This window comes from Delphinus delphis, chromosome 4, assembly GCF_949987515.2.
Source record: "Delphinus delphis chromosome 4, mDelDel1.2, whole genome shotgun sequence".
Lineage (NCBI taxonomy): Eukaryota > Metazoa > Chordata > Mammalia > Artiodactyla > Delphinidae > Delphinus > Delphinus delphis.
The window spans coordinates 14,490,698-14,508,579 of record NC_082686.1 but is presented as its reverse complement, the minus strand read 5'-3'; the positions used below and the strand labels follow the sequence as shown (position 1 = coordinate 14,508,579).

At 38.0% G+C, this 17,882-nt stretch overlaps 1 protein-coding gene across 1 annotated transcript; it reads right to left on the bottom strand.

Annotated features, from left to right (window-relative positions):
• Positions 1-409: 409 nt before the first annotated feature.
• CLDN8 (claudin 8) lies at positions 410-1,087 on the bottom strand. The gene has a single exon (XM_060009827.1). The coding sequence runs from the start codon at positions 1,085-1,087 to the stop codon at positions 410-412; it is 678 nt and encodes a 225-aa protein (XP_059865810.1).
• Between the last annotated feature and the right edge of the window lie 16,795 nt (positions 1,088-17,882).

Sequence of the window (17,882 nt, the reverse complement as noted above, 5' to 3'; positions counted from 1 at the left end):
GAATCAGTGTTTCATTTAAAATAGAACGATATAAGCCTGTCTCTATTTATGCGACATAAAAATGTCACTCTCATCTATATGCATAAAGCTATGCCATAAAGAAATCACAGTTGTAAAATAATCGTCTTTAACAATGTCATTTTGAAGTAACTGATAAAAGGAGAAAACAGCATGAACTATTTTAGAAAACAAATGACTGTACTTTCTAGAACAATCAGAGCAATGTATATAATATCTCATTCGGCTGAAATCGCTTATAGAATCATAAAGAGCTGATGCACAGTTCCTGTAATTAATAGCAGGCAGTTAAGAACAGCAAATCAGTGTTTTGGGGGGGTTCCATTTTTAGAAAATAGTGGATATTTTTGTCATCTGCATGGCTTTATAGCTAGTTTAAAAATATACACAACTACACATACTGACTTTTGGAGTACACACTCGGTGACTTCTTTTCCATGTGATAGCTTTTCTGGGTCGTTCGGTGGGAAGGTATGGAATATCTGTAGCTACTGCTTTTCTCATTGCAACAAGAAACACAACAGAACAGTGTCCCTCCAGCGATCAGCACCAGTGCCGTGGTCCAGCCTATGTAGAGGGCTTCTCCCAGCTCACGTTTTTGGGCAATATCCACTATTGGGTTGTAGAAGTCTCTGATGATGGAATTGGCAACCCAGCTCACAGGGATGAGCACCACAAGGCCAGTGACGATGAAGACTACTCCAGCCGTTAGCAGGATGTAACCCTTCACCTTCTCATCGTCCCCGGTGCATCTGGTGCACTTCATGCCAAGGACTGCCGTCATGAAAGCCAGGAAGGACAGCACAGAGGCAGCACACATCAGTCCTCTGGATGCCTGTAGGTCCGGAGAGAGAGCCAGCAGGGAATCATAGATTTTGCACTGCATTCTGATATTAGCGTGCCTCATGCAATTCATCCACAGTCCTTCCCAGAGGTTTTCAAAAACCACAATGTTGCTTCCAATGAAGGCAGACACTCTCCACTGAGGCATGATGGTGACAGCCACTGTCCCCACCATTCCAACACCACCAAGCACCAGTCCAGCGATTTGCAGGGCATAGGTAGCCATTCTCCTCCAGGATGGATTTTATCTGACTGGACTCCTGAGCCGGTAGGGCTACTCTGAAGCAAGGTTCTCTGAGTCCCAGGGGAGAAGAGTTTTCCTGTAGTAATGAACTCAGAACTCAGTGTTTTTTCAAATAAGAGCTGCTGTGCTACTTCTAACCAGATTAAATCCAGTGTTGGCCGGCTGAGGTGCCCACTCACCCTCACTTCACTGACTACCGCAGGTAAACTTACAAATCAGGTGGGGCAACTTTCTCAGCCAGTAAGAGGGGGATGGTAACTCAGGTGTGTCTAAGCCCGCAAGAGATACTTTGGAACTGCTAGACCTGCACATAAACATTCTTTGTACTTCTCATTTGTCCAAGAAGACAGCAGTATATTTACCTGGAGGCATAATTAGGAATGCTTGCACGATCATCAAGAAATGCATCAATCCCTTGAGATGTGAAAGTCGCAACTTGTACTGGCAATGCGGAAACTTTTAGTAAGAGCTGCTGTGACGAAGACACAAAATAAAATCTCTGCCTAAGAACTTTGCTAGGACTGTCACAGTGCCAAAGTGAAAGGAGAGCAGAGGATTGATAGATTGCTCATACCTGAGAAACCACATTCTTTGGGACACATATGATCCAAGTGTTTGATTTAATTTGTCTACAACTTCAAAGCAACCTTGACTGTAGTGAAATCAGGGAACAGATCATGCCAAAGGACAAAATAAGGCTCAAGTAATTAAATATACAACGTCGTCCTCCTCCACGGCACCAAACACATGTTGTTTTCTTTTGAGCCAGGGAGACTACTCATTAGTATTTTCCTGATAATCTTGATTTCTAAGAAAAAAAAATTGCAGAAGCAAGAAAAAAGAATCCATGCGATTTTCTTCTGGTTTCTTCTTCTGGATTCTTATGTAGCAAGCACTCACAATAGCAATTAAATGATGCAATGGCTTACAGGCTGCTAGCTTATTCTGTGGCTCTATCTTTACTACTTTGTCTTCCTAGACCTAAGCAACTAGAATTCTACAGATGGTGTAAGCATCCTAAGTCTATACAAATGGCTGATATTTCTAAATAAGTATTTACAGGACAAAATGACTATATTCATTGAATCAACTAAATTTGTCAATTAAACTTGTCTTTAATACCATGTCTGCAGGAGGAGGTAGAAACCCCTAATGTAATGCATTTTCAACGGTCTCATCTCAAAATAATAACGATGACAACAGTGGAGCTAAAATATACATGTTGATCTGGGAAAACTCCACTAGCGATTTTCTTCTGGAGGGCCCTTGAATGTACTGTCCTGTCTTTCCATACTTCAAACGCTAATTTCCTTTCATTTTTGCATCATAAAAATGATATTTTATTTACAATTTTGCTTCTTCTCTGCGTCCTTGTACTATCTTAAATCTGAGTATGGAAGAAAGCATCCCCTGCTCACTTGTTAAACTTTGAAAATTTAATGGTCCAAAAACTCCTAGTGGTTTACAGAGGTTAAAACAAAAGTACTTTGAAGGAGGGGAAGAAAAAGATGCCAAAATAAACTGTCTTCTAAAAAAAAAAAAGTAGGAATGTCTGGTAGGCCCAGTTGTTATTATTTTATTAGACTGGACACATTGAAATTAAGAAAAAAATAAAAGCTGATATTTACAGTAATTTTCCTCATTTGTTGGCCTCATTTAAGGATGAACCTAGAGCATATCCCTTTTGATAACAGAAAATATCTAGCATTTTCTCCCTCAGATTTGTTTCAGGTACAGACTTGTGGTGGAGGGGGAAATAAGTGAACCTTGGAAAAGTAATCTGTAATCCATAAAAAGAGAGTTGAAATCAAAACAGCAGATTATTATTATTTTTATCTTGAATTGCCAACCTGGGCAAAGGGAATGACTTGACAGAATTGGAAAATGAAAAAGGAATGACATAACTGGTTGAGATAATGACAAACTAAAACTATATATATATACATATATAGATATATGTATATTTTATATATATATATACACACACACATATATACACATATATGTGTGTATATATGTGTATATATATTTACATTTGTAGGGAAGCAAATCAAAATCTCTAAATTCATGTGACTTGTTTTTTAGGAGTCCGTTTGAATATTGCAGAATATCTACATAAAAACAGGAAAACGTGATAGAAATAGGTATCTACATATTTGAGAGCCTCAGCCTTCACCTAGGAGCTGCCTCCTAGGTGTGGATTGATGTACCCGTTGCCTTCATGCACTATCAAACCTCTCTTCCTTGAAGCATTAAGCTTTATTTACCAAGACCTTATTTCACACAAAAATATTTCCCCCATTTCAAAAATATTGGTACTTTACTCCTGAAATTTTCTTAGCCAAAAGATTACGATCAGAATGAGAAATCAACCTTGGGTTCGCATTAGAATAATTATAGAGTTAGCTGTCCTATCAGGAACTAGCCCAGGGCCTTCAGGCAGGTTTCTTATCACACAGCGATCCAGTTATCCCCATGATATTCTGAAATAACTGTGCCCTAAAGGTCAGAGGAAATGAGAAAGACAGGGAAAAATGGCAATACTAAGTTTTCTAGGGACAGAAAGCCCTAAATTCAGAGCTTAAAAAGTCAAGTTCACTGTTTACTGATTTTTCCGTAATACTATGTCCCTGAGGTGATTAACTTGTCTACAAAATTCAGATAGCAATAATGCTTAGAGAATTAGCTGATTAATAACATTTTTTAATCTTCTTTAATTTAGAACTACAGAGCAACTTACAGAGATTGTTCTATCATTTGTATTCCATTTTTAGGAAGAACCAAAATATTAACAAGAACCCAAGAAAGAAAAGCATGCCCATGTTGACCCACTATGCTCCCCTTGTCTCCTGAGATCTCCCTTTTGTCTACATTATCAAAAGCATGATTTAAGTTTGGCAATTAAATTTACTAAATTAAATTTAGTCCTGACAGTTACATAACACATGCAAATGCTTCTTCTTTATAAATGATAGCACACAATGTCACTGACAGACTGCCCTTGTTTTTGTCATCCTTACTGTTACAGCAGTTAATCTTTAACCAACAACTCTTTAGTCTGGGGTTCCTATTAGTTCTCATCACTACTTGAAATAATCTTTGTTTCTGCCCATCAAGCCATTGCCAATTTCTACTGTTTTCTGAATTTTTTCTTGTATTTATATTTTTTAAAGATTTTTATTTATTTATTTTAATTTTTATTGAAGTATAGTTGATTTACACTATTGTGTTAGTTTCTGCTGTACAACAAAGTGAATAAGTTATATACATGAATATATCCACTCTTTTTTAGATTATTTTCCCATATAGGTCATTCTTTTTTCTCTGTTGTGTTGAGAGCTTTCAACCTGTGTTTATTTTTAATTATTTTTCACGTTAATTAACTGTACTTGGCTGACCATCTTGTCCTGGGAAAAAGAAGATTACATATCAATAGGTATCTTTGTTTGCTGTTCCCAAAATAATCTTGGGCATTGCCACATGTTCTTGAACTATCATCCTATTTGTCTTTGTGATGTTCTCTGCTCTCCAAGTTCTGTAGCCATTAGCAGTTCTCTGTATTCACCACCTCTCTACGGTTTATATTTGCTCTGCTTAAAAATGAACTCCTTTCTATATAATAATTGCTGTGTCTTAGTTCAGGCTGCTTTAACAAAATACAATAGACTGTGTAGCTTAAACAACAGACATTAATTTTTCACAGTTCTGAAGTCTAGGAAGTCTGAGATCAGGGGGCCAGATTGTGGAGTTCTGGTGAGAGCCCTCTTTGTGGTTTGCAGTTGGCCATCTTCTTGCTGTGCCTTCTCATGGCAGAGAGAGTGGGAGAGCTCTATTCTCTTTCCCTTCTTATAAGGGCACTAATCCTATGATGAGGACCCTACGCTCATGACCTCATCAAACCTAATTACCTCCCAAAGCCCCCACCTCTAAATACCATCACACTGAGGATTAGGGTTCAATATATGAATTTGGGAGGGACACAAACCTGCAGTCGCTAACATCTAGCTACTAACAAATCCAAGCAATTAAGTTCACATGATTCTGAAAAGTCTTTTCTTCTTGTCTCAGGAGTCCTTTTTGTTCCAAGGTTAATAAAAAAAATAGAGTGAACATAAATAAAAAATACACAATGTGAATAATGATTATTGAAATGTTTTTGTCTTTCTCCTACTTTTCATTGCATTTTAAAAAAAATAAAATCTGGGCTTCCCTGGTGGCGCAGTGGTTGAGAGTCCGCCTGCCGATGCAGGGGACACAGGTTCGTGCCCTGGTCCAGGAAGATCCCACATGCTGCGGAGCGGCTGGGCCCGTGAGCCATGGCCGCTGAGCCTGCGTCCAGAGCCTGTGCTCCGCAACGGGAGAGGTCACAACAGTGAGACGCCCGTGTACCACAAAAAAATAAATAAATAAATAATAAAATAAAATAAAATCTGACTTGCAGTGAATTCTGACATATTTTGGGAGATAGGTCCACATGTTTTGTTGCATGTAGTGTATGTGATAATCCCACTAAAGGACAGGACATTCAGGGAGATCTTTTTTTTTTTTTTAATTAAGCTTTATACTGTGGGAATTCTTTTCACTAAATTAATGAGCAATCTCTATAGACTAATTGACATGAAACATCCTCCTTCTAATGATTTGTGAAAATTTCTTTTAAAGCTGCTGAAATTTCCTAGTAATAACAATAGTTACAGAGTATTAAATGATCCCTATGTCACAGGTTACTTACATGCACTACATCTTATATTTAAAACCTCCCTATGAAGTAAGGGTTATTAGCCCCCTTTTGTAATTGAATAAATTGAAACTCAATAGAGACTGTGCCTCTTCTAAGGTCACACAGCTTTTGCTTGCTGAATCCATAGAAGTAGAACCTAGATTCAGACCTAAATTCCATGTTTTTTTTCTGTATTGTCTACAATCTCCTGAAGGAAATTAGAGAAAGGAAATCTCTTATATAAACACATATGATCAAAGTTAATGAAAAACAAAATTTGTTCAACACATTTTTTTTTCCATGTAGTGCATTATTGAGAACTATTTGCATGGTCAAGCTTTGTGATTTTTTTTTTTCAAATATCTGATTCATTGATATTTGAAATATATATCTTTTGATACTCTTTTCAGAGAAGTTTCTCCTGGGGAAGACACACCACAGTTATTCCTTGTTTAGAGTTTCAGAGAGTTCCCCACTCAGAAATCATTATAGGGCACCCCTTCTTATCCATCTCTCATTATCATCTTCATCTTGATAGTTTCTTAACTACAGACTAGGTCGTGGTACTTAATGATCTAACCATTGCTGGACACATATTTGGCTAAAATGAGAATTAAACAATTTTAGTGCAATGAAATGAAGAGCTTCATGTATCAGCACCCTCAGCTTATTGTAATACAGGAAAACTTTCCTTTGTGTTTTACAGGACTTGGTGATCAACAGAGGTAGGACATGATACCTTTATTAGTTCACTAAAATTGTTCTTTTCAGTGACTCAGGAACAACTTTTCTGTCTTTGACAAAAAGCCAAAAATGAAAAACATTTGTAAGTTGCGTAAAACTGCATTCCACATGGTTATTTTCGGAATTGTTTGAAAACAATTTTCTTAAACTTTTCATCTCATGTCACAATTCTTTTTATTGAAATGTAAAGAATGATGTGCACCTTTGAACGAGGAAAACAAAGCGTCCATGACAGAATTTATTTATTTATTTGGCTGCATCGTGTCTTAGTTGCGGCACACGGGATCTTGGTTGCGCAAGTGGGATCTTTGTTGAGGCATGCAGGCTCTTCATTGCAGCACGCGGGCTTCTCTCTAATTGTGGCATGCGGGTTTTTCTCTTCTCTAGTTTTGACGTGCAGGCTCCAGGGCATGTGGACTCTGTAGTTGTGGTGCGTGGGTTCCAGAGCGTGTGGGCTCTGTAGTTTGTGGCACGCAGGCTCTCTAGTTGTGGTGCGTGGGCTTAGTTGCCCCGTGGCATGTGGGATCTTAGTTTCCTGACCAAGGATCGAACCTACGTCCCCTGCATTGTAAGGTGGATTCCCATGGGACCACCAGGGAAGTCTCCATGACAGAATTCAGAAATAAAATCATCATCTCCCTTAAGAGAGGAGACAAATTTCTGGCCAAGTGGAGACATTCATTGGGACCAGAAATGGTAACATCTGATAATGAATAGGGCCAAAAAAGAACATTTCTCATAATTTAATTTTGAATCCACAGCAATTCACATCAAGTTTAACTCAGGTTAACTACAAAAAGGAAAAGAAAGGACAAAGCATGTAAGATAATATCTTCAATTTGATTACATATGCTTAACATATTTTTAAAATATTATGTAATACTATTATGCTAATAAGAACTCTTCAATAAATAATAAGTTATATTAAAAATTAAGATTATTAAACTATATAATATATTAATTAATTATACGATTTGATCCTTCCAACTACCTTATTAGAACAGTACAATTATTATATCAGTTTTATTAAGGAAACTCAGACTTAATGAAGTTTAAATAAATGGCCCAAAGTCCCACAACTAACTAGTAGAAAGGCCAATGTAGGAACTCAAGTCTGTCAAATGTCTGAGGCCATGCTCTTGAGCCAGTATGTCCTTACAGACCTGCCTCCAAATCAAACTCATTGCGTGCATCATTTTATAGTTTTATGTCTTGCTGTTGTCTGGAATAATGCTCTGCACATTGTGGGTTTTCAATAGCATTTGAAGCAGGATGGACAGTAGTAATAAGTTGTCTCCTTTCCCTACAGCAAGAGCCATTGTTCAATATGAGAACCATAAGATGCAAATTTATCATTGAAAAGGCCACACACATGGAAAACACACAAACACACACGTCCTTATGAGCAAACAGTGAGTATGGGAGCTTAAGAAATGACTTTCTCTTGTAAAGTTGGAGTTAACAGGACTGGGTAATGTAATTAACCAGGCAAATAGAGCTAGGTCTATTACTGGTTAATTTACAAAACAATTAACCTTCCACTTAAAATTCAAGTTAAGATTCTGTCTGCCTTAGGCAACCAGTGTTTGCAAATTTTGATAGGGTTAGACATTAACTGTTTTACTTAAAACCAACTTCAGACCACACTGGGTAAGAATATTATTGGAACAAGCAGTGCATGGTATTCTTGAGTCTTAGCTATTAAAAGAAAAAGAAAATATTGCAACATACTACAACATGCTGGACTTCCTAATATCTTTTCAATGAGAATATGAGAAAAATTTAAAGCTGTACAACTTCTATCTCAAATAGATAGAGAATTTGTAATTTTTGCAAAATTTTCAAAATGATGACTCATGAAACATCTTCTGAACATTTCCAACCATCCAACAAATATACTATGTACAAGACACCATGATAGACACTGAGGATCAAGAAATAAATCATAGTCTCTGCTTTTTATAGTTTTTATATTTGCAGAGCAGTGAGGGGGCAGTGGGAAAAAGAAATGCTGGGTCAATTACAATTGTCATAATAAACCAAGTCTTTAAAAATGATATTAATAACATCTGTTCACGATTATACAGCTTTAAAAATGCCAGATTTGTTTGTTCCAGAATGGTAAACAAAAGCACATCCTTTGGTCTTTTAGGTATAGGTCCATTTCAGGGAGTTGCAAGAACACTACCAAATGTTGCTTTTGAGGACCTTTTGATAGAGTGGCTGTGTGTTTTTCTACTCTTATGGTGTTATTGCAATACTGCAGCCTCTGGTCTCCTGAAGAGTAGGAGCCTTGCCCTGCTGTACATTCCCAGATTTCACCCAGCACTCAGACCACGAAAGACACTAGATAATTTAGTGCTGACTTGAGTCAGGGTCAGGAGTTTGGTGCTGATCTGGTCAGTAGATCTCGCCTTTTTCATGGTAAGGCACTCTACCAATGATCCAAACCATTCTTTTGACTTTGAAAAGGCACACCATTAACTGCACAAGCAGGTAAGGAGAGCAGCCTGTCTTCACTCCACGCAAAAGCAACTCCGAGGCATTTGGAGCCTTTAAATGAAATCAAACAACCCATGGAAAGCACCTCCAGGAGACTGTAAACATTCAGCAGAGGCAAGTCAACTGTCCGGGGTAGTTACACAACTTCCTGGCTCATTCACCCTGCTATCTCTTGTTCTTATCTTCCCTTTTCTCTGACCCTTGCTCCTTTACGATCTTCTTAAGGATTCCTGCTCCAGGGACTTGTATGTGACTACTGAACTGGCTTCTGGAAGGCTCTCTCAGGCAGTTTCAGCTAGCCCTCTGGTCTCTCATACTCCTGAACATTCCATCTCTTTCCTTTGTTGCTCAACTGGTTGGTCCTGCCCTGTCAGGCTTCCCTCCAAGTTAAGAGCTTGGAACAGGGAAGTGTGTCTTTGTATACAAGAGCAGGATGGAAAATAGATCCAAAGCAGGTGTGAGTGATCCTCTGCGCACCTCATGCTATAGCTGAGGATTCATTCAAAAGACCCATGAAAAACAGAAGCCATCTGTGTTCTACCTACCCTTGTAGCAAAGCATTGCATAGTGCCTGGCACATAACAAAACTCTCCATATTTATTTAATATCACACAGATAGTGCTGAAATCTCTATACCCCAGTTTTTGATATCTCCTTGGTGACTCTTGGTAACTAGGACACTCTGGCCAAGAAAACTGTCTGTTGCTCATGTATGCATTGGTTTATTTTTATTATTGTTTGTTTTTCCCAATAGAATGTAAATGCTATGGGAAAAGTGACTTTGTCTTGTCCCCTGATCTTATATCCAACCACTAGACATTACCTGGTTCATAGTAAGAGCTCAGGAAATATTTGCAATAAATGAATAGTAGCATTTCAGAAAAAAACACTAAGCACATAGAATTTTGTTAATCTCCTACATGTAAGTTACATCATTTTGTCAGACTTTTTCAGGTCAATACCTAAGCAGAGAAGAATCTAAAATACTACTCAGCTCTGGCTCTATCAGCCTTTCACTACACAGTTAGCTCTACCCTTTAAGAGGTGGAAATAACATCCCAGTCGGCCCATGTATTTTGCTTCAGCATTCATCAAGTTTGAGTATTTTCAGCAAAAGACTTCCATTTTCTTATTTGTTCTACCTCCCTTCTCTTTTCTCAGTACACAGATCCCCATTTTTTGGTAGTGCTTACTATTATTAATCGAATACTCTTTCAGTTATCTTGGCAAATATTGGTAAATTGGGAATCTAGGTTACCATTTTTGTTAAATATATAATTTTAATATACTGGAAAATTATCACTTATTATTCTCTAAATATACTAAAATAATAGAAAAAAGATATAGAATGTTAGGAAGTTAAAAAAAAAATAGAGTACTTATATATTTTTTAACTTTAGAAAGAGCCTCTATGTATCTTTCATGCATTTTCTCAAATGGAAAAAGCAAAATTTATTCCCTTCCCTACTATTTAGGAGTAGTTCTGATGTCTCAGGACCTTTACTTTACTTTGTCCATCTTCAAACTAGAATTCTTATGAGTCAATGATGTTGCGGGAAGGGGTTTCATTTAGGAGTAATAAGCTACTTCAGTACTAATCTCAGTTGCATCAGCCTGCCTTCATCTATTTGCCTTGTGATTTACTCTGAACTCAGAACGGGAAGGGAAAGAACTTCCACTACAAATGAGTGTATGATCAGTCCATGAGTGAGCTATTACTGGGGCCTTCTTTGGCTTCCAATGAACAGACTAACTTAGCTATAAAACTTGAAACAGTGATTTTATTTGAAAATAATTAGAAATGTGCATGGATTACTGTTTAAGTGTGTGTGTTTCCCTTATTTTTCAGTCGAAATTTGTCTCAAATTTTACACTGTTTTGAGCAAAGATTTTTAGAATTAGCGAAACAGAGAAAAACTTTTAAAGTATGATTTTGGTACCTCAAATTGTGGACAGTCGTTCTCCTGGGGATTGTAACATAGGAGTGCTTATATGTGTATGAGTGGGGTTATAAAGGAAAGACTTTCAGATTCTGTAGATTCTATGTTGTTTGAATTCTGTACATGAGAATATGTCCACGTAGTACAAAATAATAAATAAATAAAGTTTTTCATGTAACATTTATCTAAATATAAATATGGTTCTTATGGTTCCCTTGAGATTCAGATTCCATTTAAATAACATGTATTGATCATCTAACACATGCTAGAAACATTACATATACTATTGTAATTGAATTAGTCTATTCTTTAATTTGGAGATAGTAAACTACCTTTGGCATTTAAAAAAAAAAAATCCCTGGTGGTACAAGTTTCATAAAGGAAGGGGCATTCTCCTTACAAAGCAATTCACAGCTGACTCTCTGGGGTTGTAATGGGAGCACCCAGAGTAGAAGAGAATAGACTTACAGTGAATAGACTTATTCAGTGAATACACTTATTCCTACAGTGAAAAGATCAGAAGAAAAAGGCAGCAGTCCAACTGGATTTTGACATCCCCAAGCTTACTCTCACAGACCATTTTCTCACTTTACATCTTTTTTTTTTTTTTTTTTTTTTTCCGTATGTGGGCCTCTCACTGTTGTGGCCTCTCCCGTTGCGGAGCACAGGCTCTGGACGCAGGCTCAGCGGCCATGGCTCACGGGCCCAGCCGCTCTGCAGCATGTGGGATCTTCTCGGACCGGGGCACGAACCTGTGTCCCCTGCATCGGCAGGCGGACTCTCAACCACTTCGCCACCAGGGAAGCCCTCACTTTACATCTTGACACACGCAACTCATCTACATATTTGTTATGTTCTGTGGCCACACTCTACCAACCTTCACTCTAGGTTTGAAATCCCAATTACAATGATTCCTTTGTGTCAGGCACTGGTCATCATGGAAAATGTTAAATCAGTCAACAAAGTTCAATTCAGGAAAACCTCTCAAGTCCATTTTCCATCTAAGGAGAAAATTTCCTGCTATAAACAGTCCCAGTAATTAACAGCTTGACTCAAATGTCATTTTAAGTCCTTCATTTGTTTATCCCCTCATTAATTCATCAAATATTGATTACCCAGTGACCACAAGACCGATGTTGCTCTAAGAACTGAAGATTAACTAGGCCCAAGGCACAGTGCCTGCCTCAAGGAACTTATGGGCTAATTAGGAGAGAACACTTGCTGCAAGCACGACTCCCATTTAGAACCACCATTTCCGTCGATTGTAAAATCATAGGATTTATGACACAGTGTCCCAAACACAAATGCCTGCTGGGACCAGGATGGGAACCAAAAAAAAATAATAAAAAAATGAAGCAGAGCAGGTAAGGACAGTGCATGCTCCCCTAATGCAGCAAAAGCTGCTCAAATCCAACTGATGTTCGCCACAAGGGAGTGCACCCTTGTGTTATGAGAACTTTCCATTCTTAACAAGAAGACAAACATCTGGGCTTTTAAATGAAATTCTCCAATTTTTAACATTGCCAAAGGTGTGATTGCTGAACAAAACATGTGGAACAACTTTGGTACAATGTTTGTCAGTTTCTAACCACGTTTCAAGACACCGTGACCTCCAGGTACCAATTGCCATCAAGAAAGCTGACCTCACCCATGTTTCGGTTTCTTTGTCAACACCAGGAGTGCAGAACCTGCTGGCTGCCTCTGTGGAATGCTTTAAGAATTACTGGCCCTGTGAAGGGCTTAGATCTCCTTAGATAAAAGCACTATGCAAGTAAACATTGTGATCACCAGTATTATGTTTCACCCTGAAGAGTTGCACTAGTTGTCCCAAACTATGGTAATTCAGTTCTGCATGTTGCACAAACATAGTAGAGGAGAAAGTACTTAGAGCTGTTTAGTATCCACCTCTAGATTTTCCCTTGAATAACACACATTTTTTTTTTCCTTTTTGTAAACTACCAAGAGCATTTGAAAGGCTCCCAAGGAAAATATAAATCTGCTTTCAAAATCAGTCTTTGGGGTTTCCCTGGTGGTGCAGTGGTTAAGAATCCACCTGCCAATGCAGGGGACACGGGTTCAAGCCCTAGTCTGGGAAGATTCCACATGCCGTGGAGCAACTAAGCCTGTGCGCCACAACTACTGAGCCCTTGTGCCACAACTACTGAAGCCCATGTGCCACAACTACTGAAGCCCACATGCCTAGAGCCCGTGCTCTGCAACAAGAGAATCCACCACAGTGAGAAGCCTGCGCACAGCAATGAAGAGTAGCCCCTGGTCGCCTCAACTAGAAAAAGCCTGCGCACAGCCACGAAGACCTCACGCAGCCAAAAATAAATAAATAAAATTAATTAATTAAAAAAAAATCAGTCTTCATCTTAAATGGTAAGCTCAATAATTTACGAGCTGTTCATATTATTTGTTCCCATGTTAAAGAAACTGTGAGGACTGGAAGTGCTATTAAAATATCAGAAAAGAAGAGTGGCTGGTATGTGCCCAAATTCTCTTACGGAACACAAGGTACCAACCTTTTCCATTCCCAAAAGGACACTGGTTAGCCTGGTGGAGAGATGAGTGGAGGAAAACCCTTCTGCTGATCTTTCCTTTGCTTAACAATCCCTGAAACAAGGAGGAGAATATAGCAAAGTATGCTTCTGTAGATTCATTATTTCCCTAAGAGAAATTCTGTTTTGATAGCATTGTTGGTCAGACAAAACCAATATTTACCTGTGCCGATGTATTGCATGCTTGCCTTGTTTCTCTGGTTTTACTGGTGCTTAGGAAACAGAGGTCAATGTCACGTGTTGGTTAGCCTGGTATCTTGAGATATGCTCATTCCTCAGGTTCATCTTCATTGTGCGCCTTTGAATATTGCACAACAGCCCATGACAGAGACATATTCCAAACAGATCCAGATTGCCCAGTGTTGAATAAGAAAAAATTAGCATATGTTGGATAAATAATGCAATTTAATCAGATTCATCTTTCAGTGATTTTTTGAAAGTGTTCTCTCAATTATTATGTATGAGGGCAATAAATTAATCTAGATCTCCTTTCCCTCAAGAAATGTTGATAGACAGGTTTGGGTAAAATCTGGCTAACAGCACATCTGGCTCCAAGGGGTTGCTGAGGCCTCTGCCTTGATAAAACAATTTTGTCCATCACCCAAGTTGTACTATAAGTGTAAATAGAAGATGTTAGCTCTTGGGCTAGACAAACACAGGCTCCTGAAGCATTTCAATTAAGATCACTGTATAGGGGACTCCCCTGGTGGCACAGTGGATAAGACTCCACATTCCCAATGCAGGGGGCCCAGGTTCGATCCCTGGTCAGGGAACTAGATCCCACATGCATGTCACAACTAAGAGTTCACATGCCACAAATAAGGAGCCAGAGAGCCACAACTAAAGAGCCCACAAGTTGCAACTAAGGAGCCCTCCTACTGCAGCTAAGAAGCCTGCCTGCTGCAACTAAGACCTGACACAACCAAAAAGAAAAAAAAATCACTGTGTAACATTGCTTCCCAATAATACACCAAATTGAGAAATAAAGGCTCTTCCCCAAGCTAAAGAAATAATAAACCTTGGGAAGATATTGGTCCTATAAGAATATATATGGCTACTTTTACCTTATTATAAAATTATATTAGATGTTAATAACCCATAAAAAAACCTCAGCTAGACACGAAAGAAAGAAAGAAAGAAAAGAAACAGAAACAGAAAATCAAGCTCTTCTAGTGTCATGTGCTTAAGATATAAAATACCCAGTCTTGGAAGTGATTTAAGAACTATTTTTAAATATTGATATCAAGGTATGAAAATTAAGATAATTCAAAATTCACGTGGAAAATTTGAAGCAGAGCAAATAGAAAGAAATATCTTCTGTTTTTTCCTATAATACTGCATAATATGATAAGATTGCTATATACAATAATGGGCTTAGGATCTGATGTATTCCAAATAGCTTTATTCTCACAGGGCTGATTTATTTCACAGTACCCATACAGTCATGATGACCATTAAAGAACAATATGAACTCACAGATAAAATAGTACATCGGGATTCAACAGGCTGAGTTTCATATACTCATCCCTGACTTTCTTAGCAGTGTTGGAAAAGTAATGAAGAATTACATTTTCATTCCCAAAACACAGACCTATTGGGTTATAAGTTCATTAAAATATGAGGTATTCTTAAAAAAATACTCTCATTATTCTTAAAAAAAAAGACAAGAAGATTATTAAAGTACATGACAATTAATATTCAAATTTATGTTTCCTCTGTAAAATTGCACCTTGGATAACACCTTGATTTATATCCATTGCTGTGGGTGTAGAATTTATTAGTCTCAGCTCTAGGGAAAAAGGCTGCTGCCTACTGAAAAACAGTGGTGTCTTCCTGGAGCCCAAGGGCATTTCCTTAAGAAAATCTACTGCTATTGTGGCCATTCATGTTTCTAAATGATATGAAATGAAAACTGAGATGCCATGGTCTTCTCTCTAGTACTTAAATAAACAAAGAAAGGGCCATACATATATGAGGCTGAGTAGCAAATGTGTTTTGTGTAGAAAGGGTCAAGTCAACTGTAGAGTGGGGGTGAAGGATATGGGGGGGAATCAGTAAAATATAGCACTTATCATTATTGAAACCTATGATTTGCCAGGTGTTTTAAAAGGAATATAGTATTAATCCTGTGCCATACCTCTGAGATAGATATTATTCTCTTCACTGTCCAGGTTAAGGAACTGAGGCTCACAGAGATTAAGAGCAATACATGGCAGAGTAGGAACACCATCTTGAGTCTTTCTTCCTCCAAAGTCCATAATCTGTCTACTTCACCATGCTTGGTCTTCAACCCTCGTTCATTATAAAAAAGCAACCTACATGAAATTTTTTTAAGGAATATAATATATTCAACTAACTCACTACCTAAGGATTAAGAATAAATAATAAAATTACTTTCAATAAGTATTTAAAAATCTCTAAAATGTATTTGTCTTAGAGTTTTAGATTATAGTCAGATTTGGAAGAAAGAAAGTTAAAAAAAATCTGTTGGGTAAGTAAAATACTAAAAAGATGTAGACACTGAGAGAAATGGGCAGAAAATGAGAGACTCTGACAATAGAGATCACAAAAATATAGACAAAAGAGAGGAAGTGAGATAGAGGTAGAGGGAAAAGAACAGGGAGGCATACATAGACCTGAAGAAGGCAGGTATGGAGTTGACCCAACACCTTCCAGCCATGCTCTGCATGTCTCCCTGTACTGAAGAGGTTGGAGAATGAAAAGTTATTTTTTACATATTCCTTTTCAGGTAATTCTGGATTCTACTTAGGCTCCAACAGTTAGATAAACTTATGTGAAACTCGTTTGGACTTTGAGTTAAACACAAGAAGAGAGTGGATGGTTGCAGCATATCCACCTTGTTGGCATTGATAGTGACAGAGGAGATATATTTCTGTGGTGGTGACTAGTTAACATGGAAAGAAGCTTACAAATGCTTTAAGTTTTACATCATGGCAAGAGCGGCTCCTCCCTTGGTGGCTCAGATTTGCTTTGTGGCTCTGGGGATCATTCCTAAAGTCCTAGGCTAAAGTCTGTTTGTTCACTCTTCCAACTAAATCTATGAGCTGTCTATCTCTTTGGAAATACTCCTCTCTAGATTCTAACTAGAGGGGATTTATGAGTGCCAATCATGAATTCTGAGTGTTGTTGAACGGGGCTGTGAGCTTGTTTTCCACTCAGTTTTGAAATGTTGACAGATTAATCTCTGTTCACAGGGCTCTTTAACTTTTAAAATTTCAGTTGGTCCACTTTAAACATGATAATGCTTTGGGTTTCCCTGGTGGTGCAGTGGTTAAGAATCCGCTTGCCCATGCAGGGGACATGGGTTCGATCCCTGGTCTGGGAAGATCCCACATGCCACGGAGCAACTAAGCCTATGTGCCACAACTACTGAGCCTGCGCTCTAGAGCCCGCGAGCCACAACTACTGAGCCCACATGTCACAACTACTGAAGCCTGCGCACCTAGAGGACATGCTCCTCAACAAGAGAAGCCACTGCAATGAGAAGCCTGCGCACTGCAGCAAAGAGTAGCCCCTGCTTGCCGCAACTAGAGAAACCCCGCGCACAGCAACAAAGACCCAACCCAGCCAAAAATAAATAAATAAAAATAAATAAATTTATTTAAAAAATAACACGATAATGCTCATACTCTGTTAGTGGAAAAATTCTTTAGGATCCATCAGTGAGATTCACATGTTAGTCACATAAAATCAAGTCAGTGTGCCAAAGATTCCTGATTCCTGGTGGACATTTAAACATCTTTAACAGCTTTTATTTTGTTTTTAAAGATCAATTACAAAATCAACTGGTGGTTTTACTGGGAATAGAGTATAGTAATAGAAAGGGGCATGATTGAGAATAGAATGCCAATTTAAATGCAGAGTCAGTTAAGATATGTGGGAAAAAGCTAAGTGCAATCAGAGGCAGAAACAATGAGTTTCTGCCAGTGATGGAGGAAAGAAGAATGACTTTCACCAATATGTCAAGAAATAGAACTACTCAAGAGGAAATAGGAATAGGTCCATAATAAATGACTGGATAAAATGAATACAGCATGTGAGACATATATATATATATATATATATATATATATGTATATACAAAGTAATAACTACAGGTCCATTAAAAGAAAAATAAACAAAGAAAGCTAAGAAATGCACTGAGATTGACTGGCTGAGCAGAGCTGTTCTCTCCAAGTGAGATAGAAAAGGAGGATTTTGAGCAAATGTTCATACAGACACTCAAATGCCTCAAGGTAATGTCAGCATGTTCTTCCCTCAGGCATTGTTCTTAAAAAAAAAAATTAGTA